Source organism: Myxocyprinus asiaticus, chromosome 40, assembly GCF_019703515.2.
Source record: "Myxocyprinus asiaticus isolate MX2 ecotype Aquarium Trade chromosome 40, UBuf_Myxa_2, whole genome shotgun sequence".
In the NCBI taxonomy this organism is placed as follows: domain Eukaryota; kingdom Metazoa; phylum Chordata; class Actinopteri; order Cypriniformes; family Catostomidae; genus Myxocyprinus; species Myxocyprinus asiaticus.
This window is the reverse complement of record NC_059383.1, coordinates 35397477-35410266: the sequence shown is the minus strand read 5'-3', so window position 1 is coordinate 35410266 and position 12790 is coordinate 35397477. Positions and strand designations below refer to the sequence as shown.

Sequence of the window (12790 nt, the reverse complement as noted above, 5' to 3'; positions counted from 1 at the left end):
TTCTGTCCTTTGTGAAATTATTTATTGGCTATGTAATCTTGGATGGTGGAGGTCCTATTTCCTATCCTTGGGTAGAGTTGGCATCAAGTTTTTCCTAAAACTGTCTAGACATTGCAATGTAAAGCTCAGTGCATTTTTAAATGGTTTTTAATATCAAAATAGATTTTTTTTTTGTTTGTTTTATTTATTTTTTTGGCCCCATCAAATTTATAAGCCTGTACCAAATGCAGTGGGGCCCCAAAAAGTATTTGCAATTTAAGCCACACTTACAGTTTTACAAATGTCTATTGCATTGGATAAAAACAAATTACATTTCACACACACGCCAAAAAATTTTTTAAATTATAGATAGGCTACTGTTCAAAATGACACTTATGGTTGTTAGACGTTAATGGTCCATATGTGATGAGCTACATTTGTGACCTTCCAAAAAAAAAAAAAAAAAAAAAATACTTTAGGACCAGTTGGTTAAAAATAATGTCTAAAAAAAGTTAGTTCTTTATTACAGATTTCTCTTGGTTGATATTTTGTTATATATAGCAGTGACATTCATACATTTGAAGTGTTGCTTTGGTGTCCACATACTATTTTTTTAACATAAAACATATAGACCAGGTAATTTATATTTCAGTAACGTGTATTGTTATAATTGGTAGTTGTTTTAATGTTGTTCCCCTCTGTCATAATTGAATGGGTTTATGTCAAGTTCATGATCGAATCCCATTTTTCCGGGTAAGAGTATATAGCTCAGCTTAAGGTTAAAGATGGATGATTAAAAAATGTGTTTCGAGAGTTTTTTTGTTTTTTTGATAGTCGAAAGAGCAGATGAATTCGGGTTCCATTTGGCCTGATCTTCATTCTACAGATTTCGATAATTATCGGGTTCACCCCGAAGCCTCATTATAGCGCTAATGAGGCGCCGCCACTCCGTGACACCCAACCGCTCCGTCTCGTTAAGGAAATCGCTCTTCAATGCTGATTATTTTATTTGGAGCCATAATTATATTTCTTTCGGATAAATCACGGTCTAATCGAGTCCGTTCAGAGGGCACCGCCTCTAATTGGTGCATGAGATGCGGCGGTGGGCGCTACAGTACCTGCTTGCCCGACTGGAGGAACAGAGCTCCTGATGGATGGAGGAGAGGGGGCTATTCTTCATCACACACACCCCAACCCTTCATCCTCCAGTTAAAACACAACAACTTATTACTTTTAATCTCCACCCCCCACCGCATCACCTGCATACAAGCATCTAATTTGTTAAACTGGCATTTCTGCAGATGGACGATCGATTTCCTCTTTAGAATTCTCTAATTGAGTGAATATATACCCCCCGTGAATCACATTGCGCCGTGGAACTGCATGGGCCGGGTGTGTGTGTAGTGTGTTTCTAACCTTGCCACTTTAGGGGCATAAATGCTGAAAATGTACCCATGTTGTGAGTAATCTAATAAAACCTCCTTTAAGGGGCGTCCTCAAATGTAAAATTGGTTGAGAAACTACAAAATGATTAGTAGGCTAGTATAGATCAAACTGATAAAACTTTCAGGACGTCCTAAATGTGAAAAGTGGGTCATAAAAAAAATGGAAATAATATTTGTATACGTTTTAATTCTATAATGAGTAGTGGCGTCTCCAAAACATGTGTAATTAAGTACATATAGAATTAACTTAAATAGTTAAGTTAAGGTAACTAGATGCAAGTAGACTTAGGCTACCTCAACTCTAAGATTTACTTTTTAAATGTTGTTGTTTCAATTTAATCATTTTAATTGAATGGACTCAAATTTAGGTCATGCAGTAACACATCTAAAATAATGAAGATTATAACTTATTTTAGGTCAATCATTAAATAAACTCATTTCTCCACAGAAATGCATATACCAGTTGCACATGCACAGGGAGAACTGAGATTGCGTCCAACTTGTCCAAATCGGACACACATCACCTTAACTGTTTGCAACAAAACAACAAATTATACTATAAATGAGCTAAAACCTATATTAATTCTTAATAACAACCTTTTAAATGCCCCCATTTGGTCCCTTGGACCAAAGAATCATAACTAAATATTTCAAGCGCAAGGCATTATATTCCCCAGCTCAATTTCATACTAGTTTGAGTTATTTACACTTGTCTATGGATGTAAAAAATAAAATAAAAATAAGTTCATGGAACTTAGATATTTCTGTTATGAGTCCAAAACTTGACACTTCAAGTAATGTTTAATTACAGCACTTTATTTTTTCAGTAATGACAACAATAGGATTTACAGTGAGTAATAACAAAAACAATCAATTGGAAGTCCCAATTTAGATTGAGTTTTTAAACTGTAGCCACATATTTGATGATTGACAAAGTTGGCTATGTCTAAAAAGAATTCACGTTAAAATGTTTCATAATTAGAGAAAATAATGTTTTTGTTTGCTTTAATTCTAAAAACGCAACAAGTATATATATATATATATATATATATATATATATATATATATATATATATATATATATATATATATATATATATATATATGTATTATTTTTATTTTTTTATATTTGGGGGGGGGGGGTTGTAGTTTGTATTTAGTTTGTAGTAAGTGCAATTCACTTTATGTAAATGTATTGGAAGTCTATGGTCTCATTCAACCCATTTAGATAGGTAAACGTGTGAGAGTGTGTGTATAGGAGGACTGTCAAGGAAAATCACCCACTGTTTAATCTGCCTTGCACTGTGTAACTTCAGTGTCCCGTGTGGGACATATAACGTGGTGGATGTGAAGGGCATGAGATGGTGACAGTCATGCTTGCAGGTTGGCAAAACCCTCGTTGAAAATCACTCCATAATGAGGAGTGAGGGAACAGAATTCTCTCAGCTCCAGGCCGCGTTCAGAATTACATTTGTTTTTCTTGTGATTTTATTAAAAGTCACTCCTCATCTCCAGAGCGCGTGAAAATGTCTACTTTCCACTCAGATGCGCTGCATTAACTTGCAGGGCGCAAGTTTGTTTGTTTGTCTATTTTTATTTATATGCAGTGTAAGATTGATGCGAGCTTGTTATCGCTATCTAGCGTGAGAGAGAGAGAGCTTCTGAATCACCTCCCAAATTACCCCCCCCCCTCTCTCTCTCTCTCTCTCTCTCTTTCTCTTTCTTTAGTAAGCACACACAACATCACTGATAACCTTTTCAGCCCAAAACTGACATCACAAAGAACTAATGAATAAACTCAGATTATCATTATTATTGTTGCTGTTGTTGTTGTTAGTAGTAGTAGTAGTAATATATAGGCTATAATATAATCATAATAATAATGATAATGGTTTAGTTGCTGCTGTTATAATTGTGAAATGTAGGCCCTATTTAAAAAAAACATTTGAAAAATTAATTGCATGAATTTTAAAAACAAAATCTCAATACAATTTAACTATTTGTTGGCCTTTTTGGGAATATTTATCGTTCTAGAGGAGATTGCAATTATTATTGTTGATGTTGTTAATATTTGTATCATTATTATTATAACTGTTTGTTGTAGTAGTGTTGAACTACACAAAACATGCTCGTTTAATCATATTATAACTAGGCTAATGGTATGCTACTACTGGAAGTATTATGGTATTTTATTAGTAGGGTGTGATTTGGGTTTTTGTTATAGTGTTGATTTTTTTTTTATTATTATTATTTATTTTTATTTTTTTAATCTTTAGTTGTGGTCTCCACCTTTAGCTCCAGCTCAGAGGACCAAGACAGTTTATTTTTTTATTTCCGATGAGGAAACAGTTATGCCCCCCCCCCCCCCCCCCCCCCCGCTGGCCGCCGGCCGGGTATTGGTGTACAGAAATTCAATCTGTACATTTTGTGCGAGGTAAACAGACGGAATGAATTACATTAGAGCAAGCCCGTGTTTTTTCAGCCAGCCAGTATTCCACCCTTGCTCCGTGTGCGTGTGTGTGTGTGCAACAATCTAAAACTTATTTATTAGGAAAAATTCACTTCATCCAAGGCACAGAAAAATCCTTTTACAGCCGAATAAAGACAAAACCAAGCAGTAAGAAAATAAAGAAGCTTTTGTTCGTGTTTTGATGAAGTGGTAGTTTTTCTGCAGGGTAGCCCTTTCATATGTCCCCTGAAAGCATCATTAGGCGTCTGTCGCACTTTTAGCCCGTTAAATATGACCGTGCGTCTCCTGAAGAGTGATTCACTTCTGTATACAGCTATAAAGAGATCGAGCTATTGAAAAGTCTTAAAATGAAGTGCTATGAAACACAGCTGCGGCGTGATTATTAGAGTCACCGGCGAAGACCAAACAATGTAATGATTTTAAAATTATTCTTTCGCCCCGCCATAACGTCAGACGCATTCCAGTTTTTGTGTTGTTTTGTTGTTGTTGTTGTTGTTGTTGTTCTTACTATCCGCGAGGAAAAAATAAGGACGTAGGCTATGCAGTGGTAATAAACATAAGAGAGGTTCATGCATGTGATCATTTCCCTTAAATATCTTAAACATCAACCATAGCATAGATGTATTACAACTCCAGCGAGATAAAATAACAGAACATTGTTCTATTTATATTTATGTCTCTGTTATAAAGCCATATCCACAATCAAACTCAAAAAGCCCCATACACAGAACAGTCTATTTCCTGCCAAAAAACAAAAGTGTGAGATGAACACAAACCCGAGATCTTCCATTACGCGCCCGGCGCCTCGATCGCCTTCTCTGACATTTCGGATATCAAAACCCAGCGGAAGAACAATTGTTTCCAAATTGAATCCACACACTCTTCCTTTCCTCATTTTCAGCAAGGCATATACATTATCCTGGCGAGTCAGGAGTCCCATCTGACCCGGCGTATGAAGGCGAGCGCTCCTGTTGGAAGATGGGTCTAGGACACACACACACACACACACACACACACACAAAAGAAAAAGACTAAAAAATGCCCAAGTTTTTCGCTCGGACGCGTCCTTTGTGCGCAATGAAAAGACACTATTCACTCTTGCAAATAATGGAGTTCTTTAAACCGTCCCACTGACATCTGTTTCCAGTCTGTTTGCACTGGTTGTCTTGTATTTTTTCGCCGGCTCCAAGTGTGACAAAAGCTATCGTGTTAATTGCTGTGCAGGTTCATTTATTTGTGGTTAGGAGGGCTGCACTAGCAGATCAGTTTTCTTTGCATGAAATAAATCAACTTAATTTGGGGCAATTGGATGAAAAATCAATGTAACGAATACAATTTGTCAGTGTAGGGTGTTTAAAGTGTAAATGTATCTATTTTGGTGCGTTAGTGGCTCACTCCCCCTCTTGTTGGGGGTATCCCTGTGTCTGAGCGTATCAGCCCTGGCGAAGCCCATTTCTGACTCTCACATTCTGCCGAATTATGCACCTAATTTGCTCACATATCATTTACTCCAAGTTCCTCCCGCCGTGACAGTCGGGCCTAAACACTACTAAATCAGCCCTAATTTATACTGATCTCGCTAATAATCGTAATAAAAAGCTTATAGATTTGGCACTAATTACATAAAAGCCTAATGATGTTGAAAATTACCCCGGTTTGAGATATATGGCTAATCTAAACTTTGTTGTTGGCTGCCCCGGGATACCAGAAACATTAGAAGAGGTTCACTTCGTCTCTAAAAGGCGAGAGTTGGACATGCCGCGACACAAAGGCCGAAACTTTCCACGAGGAAACGTGAAATGATCACTAACGATTAAATGACAAAAGTGGAAAATCACGAAGCTGCTAGTCGATTATAATTAAAACACGTCACGATCGGGTCATTTAGAAGGCTGCTAGTTTGTGTTGTGCAATTTTTGGATATAGTAGAAGGTGGTACAAAAATCAACCAATTTAGTTTGTGTAATCAAATAATAAAGGGAGGATGCATGCATAATTTAATCCCACTCAGCGAATGAGAATCCAGCAATAAACTTTGGGTAGCCATTATTAAACCATATGGCTCTGATAAGGATGACAAGTTATATAACAATAGTTTAATTCACTGTTTCAGAGTGAATCAAAGGCCCCACAATGATTCTTGGATCACGCTCAATTAAACACATTCTGAGGGAGTTTCTGATAGAGCTTTTCAACTGATATTAAATCAGGTCATTTTAAAGGTTATCATTTGGGAGCCGGGATCATAAACGAGGAGAAATGAACTTGGTAGGGCAACAAGCTGGCAACATTGAGTGGCTGGAATCTGAGGCTTCGCGCATCTGACACCTCCAGGCTTCAACGCTGATTGGCTCTTATTTGAAGGAGCTTATGGGTTCATTCAACTATTAAGCGCCTCCCCGTTCCTCTAAAGGACATTATAATGCAAGGAACCTCCTTTTTAACCACAAACCGAATTTGCTTTCATTTAGGCCATATATATTTTTTAAATAGTTTAAAGTCATAGAGATTTTTTTGGAAAAGCATTTCGCCCTGGAGCGGTGCGCGATGCTTTCGCACGCCGACCTGCTGGATGCTCGCCTCGGTGAGTTATCAACGCCAAACTCCGGTCTGCAACTCTACTGTAAGCTGGAGGACTCTTTTCATCTAATTCAAGCAGAGAAAATTGACAATTTGTCTCTTATTTTATCTTAATTCGATTTAAGCGAACTAATTCATTGGTAAAGTAATCATTATTATTATATTACACAGTAATTTGATTTAGGCGTTTTCCAAGATATTGAGGGGAATCAAATGGAATTAGTTATATATATATATAAAAAAGAAAGATTCTGCTGTGTGTTGTTCTGAGCTCGTAGGGAAAATATTTTCAGCATTATTCACACTTTATGGATGTAATGACAAATAATAGCTAATTTCATCAGATCTGTGGTGTTAACATTTTCTGTGTATAAGAACTGCCGTGACTCTGTATTTCAACTAGAAATATTCAAGTGTTTGTATATTCTGCAGTAACACTTTTTCTATTTTGCAGCAATGGTTATTGGTAGTTTTGAACCCACTCAGGTTTACCGATTCTTTGTATTTTAGGGATGAAGGATGCCGCGGCGGAGCTTCTAGGTCACAGGGAAGCATTGAAGTGTAGGCTGGGTGGCGGTGGAGCTGACCCGGGCCACCCCGGAGAACTCGCCCCGGGCTCCGATGCCGTAGAAGGGGCCACCCTTCTCCCCGGAGACGATATCAGCAATGCTGGATCCAATCCGCAGGGTGTAGCGGTGAACAGCAAGGAACAGGAGAAGCAACAGCAGCAACAACAGAACCCCACCCAGTCTGGAGGACAGCAGAGTCAGAAACAGAAACGCCACCGGACTCGGTTCACCCCAGCCCAGCTTAACGAGCTGGAACGCAGCTTCGCCAAAACCCACTATCCGGACATCTTCATGCGCGAGGAGCTCGCGCTCCGGATCGGCCTGACGGAATCACGCGTGCAGGTAATCATGTAGACATTGTTAATCGATGGTTTTATGTTCAAATTGTAATTGATGCTTTTAACTCTAGGACTGAAATCAGTTACTTGCACAAAATAGAGAGGAACGTAGCACAGTTGTGTGAAATAGAAAAAAAAAAAAAAAAAAAAAGACATTTGTATCACGAGGTTTAATTTTTGAGGTTTAACGTTCAAACCAACAGTAGGCTATAATTGTAGTTTTTGATTTGAATCGATTTGAATTAGGCTGTATTTAAATGGCAAATGTCAAAATGTTTTTAAAAAATTAATTTAGGTGAAAATTTAGCTAGATCAATTAGATGTATATTTAAATGCCGAGGTGAAAATTCAGGTTGATTTCACATCGGTAAATTAAATACTAGATCCAGTCGAGTCAAACAATGTGAATGGTAAGCGTCATAACCATAATTTCAAGAGGACGCATGTAGGTGTTTTAAATATAATTCTAATAAGAATATTTAGGGGGAAATGGACTCTAGATCCAGTGTTTATAAGTATAAAAACATAAACAAGAAAAGTAAAGTGAAATCGTATCAAAGGAACATTTTAATATTACTAAAAATTATAGGATGTAGTTTGAAGAAAGATCGCTCTCCATGGTTCTGAAGAATGAAATTCTTGTGAGCTCTTTTAATTCTCAATAATAATAATAATACCATATATATATATATATATATATATATATATATATATATATATATATATATATATATATACACACACACACACACACACACACAAGATGTAGGAAAAGTCCATCTTCACATAACTATTTTCATTTTGCATTCATTTTGATGTAACCCACTTTGACATGTAAAAACGAACATGGTGCTCAGATTTATATCAAGGCATTATTGCTCTCTCTCTCTCTCTCTCTCTCTCTCTATACAATTGCTCTAACTTGGGTAACATTTTGTTTATCCATTTATTTTTGTTTTTCAAAAATAACTCGCACAGGATGCATTAATCACGATCAATATATTGCTCATAGGACTAATTTATATAGGGCCTAGAGTCAAATATGTATATAAAATAGCTTGCAGATTTAATATATACCAGTTTTACATGTAATAATACAACATTTGTCAACACGATTTTTTGATTTTGCGTTTTGCATTACATGTTTCAGATTAGTGTTTGCATTTGACACATTAGGCATCTAAAAACATTATTGTACTGTCTCTTTAAAGCCTGAAGTCCACCCCTTATTCCAAACATAGGGCTATTCTCGTGATTATTTTACTGGTCAGGGCATCTTCGTTTTACAGCACCATTATTGTAATCTCAGTCATCGGAGCGGACAGATATCTTAATCACTTTTATAACATTATGACTTGTGCTACCCCTGTGATTGGTGGTCAGTCGCCAATGCAGCGCGCAGTAAATGAACCCGCGAGATAAATGTAGGATGCAAAGAGCGCGCGCTGCATTCCAGCACTCTCTTTTAACCTATGATGTGTAGCGGCTCATTATATATGTATAGCTTTTTCGGTTGGTAGTGCAATAAAACCAAGACCACTATTATAAACCAATTTCAGAATTATTTATAATTTAACGGGCTTATTAAGCTTAATGCGAAAGCCACGCAGATGAGCCGGTCCTGTTTAAAATAATAACCATCATAATTAGCAGGCCTATCTGAGCACGGATGTCTACTATGCCCCAACTATTTTATTTACATAAAAAATGAATTAGTGCACTGATGACCGCACAGTGATCCTCTATAATCGGAAATAGCACAATGGGCTTTTCTGTTTTAGCTGTTGCGTTACACGATTGTTTTCCAGTCTTGTGAAATAGGTCTGTCAGTGTGCACATCTTAATGGCCAGTGCGCGGACGGTGCTCTCTGTCTTTTTTTAATAGTATGAGAAATTGCATTTTCTTTTATCCTCTGAAGTGTAATGCATTTGAGGCCAGATTTCACGGCTGGCTGCGTGGAGTGGGATTCGGGGATCTAATATGAACCCCTCCACATTTTCCTCCCCTTTTCGTTGGGCCAAAATCTGCTCGTTAATCATTGTGAGAGCGGCTGAGATCTCTATAAACCTGAAGGACCCGGGAAATAAACACCTTGTGCGCCATTTACGGCCCAGGGCTTGAGCAGCCTTTTTACGCCCTGATGTTGTAAAATCAAGGACGCAATAATGGATAGCCTAAATATTATGATTCGTTAAAATTTCGATCATAGCATTTATAGCGTCGTTATGTGATGACATTTATTAAGGGAGAGAAGCAATAGAAACAGAAATATTGATTAAAAAAAAAAAAAAAAAGAAAAGAAATTTGTGACAGTTGTCAAAAACAAACTACTATTCCCATATGGATCAGAATAACAGTAGATTTATTTTTTCGGGTGTGTTACGTGTAGGTTATTTTGTGACGTTTTTAGCATCTTCAGAAAAAAAAAATTAAATTAAATTAAATATAATAATAATAATAAAAATAAATAAATAAATAAATAAAAAGATAATCAGCAGGTGCGTGGGAAAAAACACCGAAGAAAATTAAAATAATTAAAAAAATCTGCACAAAAAAAAACAAAAAACAAAAAAACAAAATCATAATTATTATACTTTATTGTCTGATCTCTCAGAAAGTTTTTTGCACCAGATTGTAGGCTGCATGGACACCACCATCAAGCACAACAAGAAGACATATGACAGTAAATAACATATTTATTGTTAGAGGCATCAGAGAACATAAGAACAAAAGAAACACATCCTGAGCTCATGAAAATTCGTACATAATTTACGAGTTGGCTATTTCGTATGGTCTCGCACGATGTTGTTCGCATAAACTCGTACGACTTCATCACTGCAATTGAGCAATTTATAGGACTCTGGGTATCTAAGTACGCTAAAGTGGTGTTTTATTAACGCCTTTCTATATTGTATTTCAAACAGCATTTTGAGAGCTTAAACTAATCCTCTCTTTTATTTTCTTGTAGGTTTGGTTTCAGAACCGACGCGCAAAATGGAAGAAGCGCAAGAAGACCACCAACGTGTTCCGTACTCCGGGCACTTTGCTGCCTACTCACCATGGCCTACCGCAGTTCCCCTCCGCTGCGGCGGCCGCAGCAGCTATGGGCGACAGTTTGTGCTCTTTTCACGCTAATGACACCCGCTGGGCGGCAGCTGGGATGCCAGGAGTCTCTCAGCTACAGCTACCGCCCGCCCTAGGCCGACAACAAGCCATGGCACAGTCTCTATCCCAGTGCAGCCTTGGCGCCGGACCGCCTCCCAACTCCATGAGCCTGTCCAACATGTCCAATGGTTCCGGGCTCCAGTCCCACCTCTACCAACCCACCTTCCCCGGTATGGTGCCCGCGTCGCTCTCCGGTCCCACTAACGTGACCGGCTCGCCTCAGCTCTGTAGCTCCCCGGACACTGACGTCTGGAGAGGGACGAGCATCGCGTCCCTGCGCCGCAAAGCGCTTGAGCATACAGTGTCCATGAGTTTCACCTAATACTTTGATGTGCTATTCTTCTCTTGTTCCTCGTCCACTCATAATTTTTGACCCAGTGACGCACCAGGAAGTCTAAGGATACAACTGAATGAACTGTGCGCACCTAATGGAAATAAAACCTAAAGCATCATAGTCTGAAAAAAATGTCTCCCCTTCAATCTAGCAAACGTGAATGTATTTATTTATTAATATTTCCTATTTATTTTAATTTAATAGCACTTTCTTTTTGAAAATTTAACCGTACGCAAATGTCAACATCTGGGACAGAAAATAAACTGCACATTTGTGACGTATTCGTTTATATACGTGTCAAGACATTTGCGTTTGATCTCAGAGAAGCTAGACGGTTCCACGCGCACCGGATGATACCGGATGATACCGGATTCTGGGAGTAAAGTTTTATGTCTCATTTTTAGTGTTATTATTATAATTATGGAAGAAACCGTTCATGTTTTAAGACTGTTTTATGAAAGAAGGTGGAAGAATGGAAGGAAAATATCTCAAAATGTATTAAGAAACTTGACTGCATGTGCCGACAAAAGTAAACAACAACGGGGAAATATCATTTAAAAGTAAAGTATGACTTTGTTATATGCTGTTACATAGGATTTTTGGTGTAGATAAAGCATTCTTAACTTGTTCCCATTCAGTCAGTTTGTGATATGTTCTAAGTTACTGTATGTGCTTATACCAATATAAATTTCTTAAATGTTTGATCTTCTTAACGGCTGTTTTGTTTCCTGAACATGTTTATAACGACTGAATGTAAATTAACGAATAAAATCATTTTCAATATGTCATTATTGACGCCTCGTATCTTCTGTTGTCCTTGTTGATTGGTGATAGGCCTACTGTGTGCAAAAGGGTGTTTTGTTGCAAAAAAAAAAAAAAGTTTATTTATATTGTTTTATCTTTTTGGTACGTTTATTTATAACACTGAATAATAAGCCTACTGTTCATTATTTAATTCACAAGCATTATAAAATGAGGAACAGATCATTAATGCACATTCAGTTATGTTACAATAACAAATGTCTTGAGACTGATTTTATATATTTTAGGCTATATTCATATTTGCATGTACATGAGGAATTATAAAGCTTAGTGTTTGTTAATTACTTATTATTGAAAGCTATTATTGTTTGTTACCATATGTATAAAGATATATAACGTGTTACCAAATCGCGTCATAATCATTCCCAACACTACATTTTTCTTTCATGCTCGTTTGCAGATGTTGAGAGGGTTGACAGAAACTCACTCTCTGATTGGCTCCGGGGCTCTTGGCATTATGACCTCATAGATGAGCTATCAGAACTCAGCCAAACACAACAACAAGAGCGCGCCATCACTGTCTTTCAGAACATTGCAATAAAACCACAATCAAGTTTATGGTATAATGAGCAAAATGCTGTTATAAAAATACACAATAATGGTATAAAAATACAACAATTAAGGGATTGTGTTTTTTATATCTTACTTAGCTTAACATACCCACATAAGATACGATGTTGTGTATTAATTTTTCTGCAGCACACATTTGTGCTTGAAGGATTTAATTATAAACAGAATTTATTGTCATCAACTACAAGAATTAACTCTAATAACCCATAAAACAGATTAGCATTCCTGCATAAGGCCATGACATTGTAATAATTAATTAATTACTATGTAACAACACATTTATAAGGGGTTGTCACAATAACTGATCCTGGCTTGGAATGGGATTGTGTGAGGTGTTCAGAATTAGCTCAAACCATGGTGTATGGGACTACAGCATGTTTCATTAAATTGAATCTGCCCTAATTTCAACAGAGGCTGCATATTTTGTCATGGCTGGAAAAATACACAGGCAATACCCAAGTAAACTTGAATGTACAAAATTAAACTATATAGATTATTATATATGAGGTTAAACAAA

General features: G+C 37.1%; 1 protein-coding gene across 2 annotated transcripts; it reads left to right on the top strand.

The window, feature by feature from the left end:
* Window positions 1-4489: 4489 nt before the first annotated feature.
* Window positions 4490-11662, top strand: LOC127430987 (homeobox protein orthopedia B-like). 2 transcript variants are annotated; one of them, XM_051681152.1, is made up of 3 exons: window positions 4490-6517; window positions 6985-7385; window positions 10351-11662. In XM_051681152.1, the coding sequence occupies exons 1-3, from the start codon at window positions 6442-6444 to the stop codon at window positions 10867-10869; spliced, it is 996 nt and encodes a 331-aa protein (XP_051537112.1). In that variant the 5' UTR covers window positions 4490-6441; the 3' UTR covers window positions 10870-11662. The 2 variants fall into 2 exon arrangements, with proteins under 2 accessions (XP_051537112.1, XP_051537113.1); XM_051681153.1 differs by having other exon boundaries at window positions 4492-6478.
* Window positions 11663-12790: the final 1128 nt, after the last annotated feature.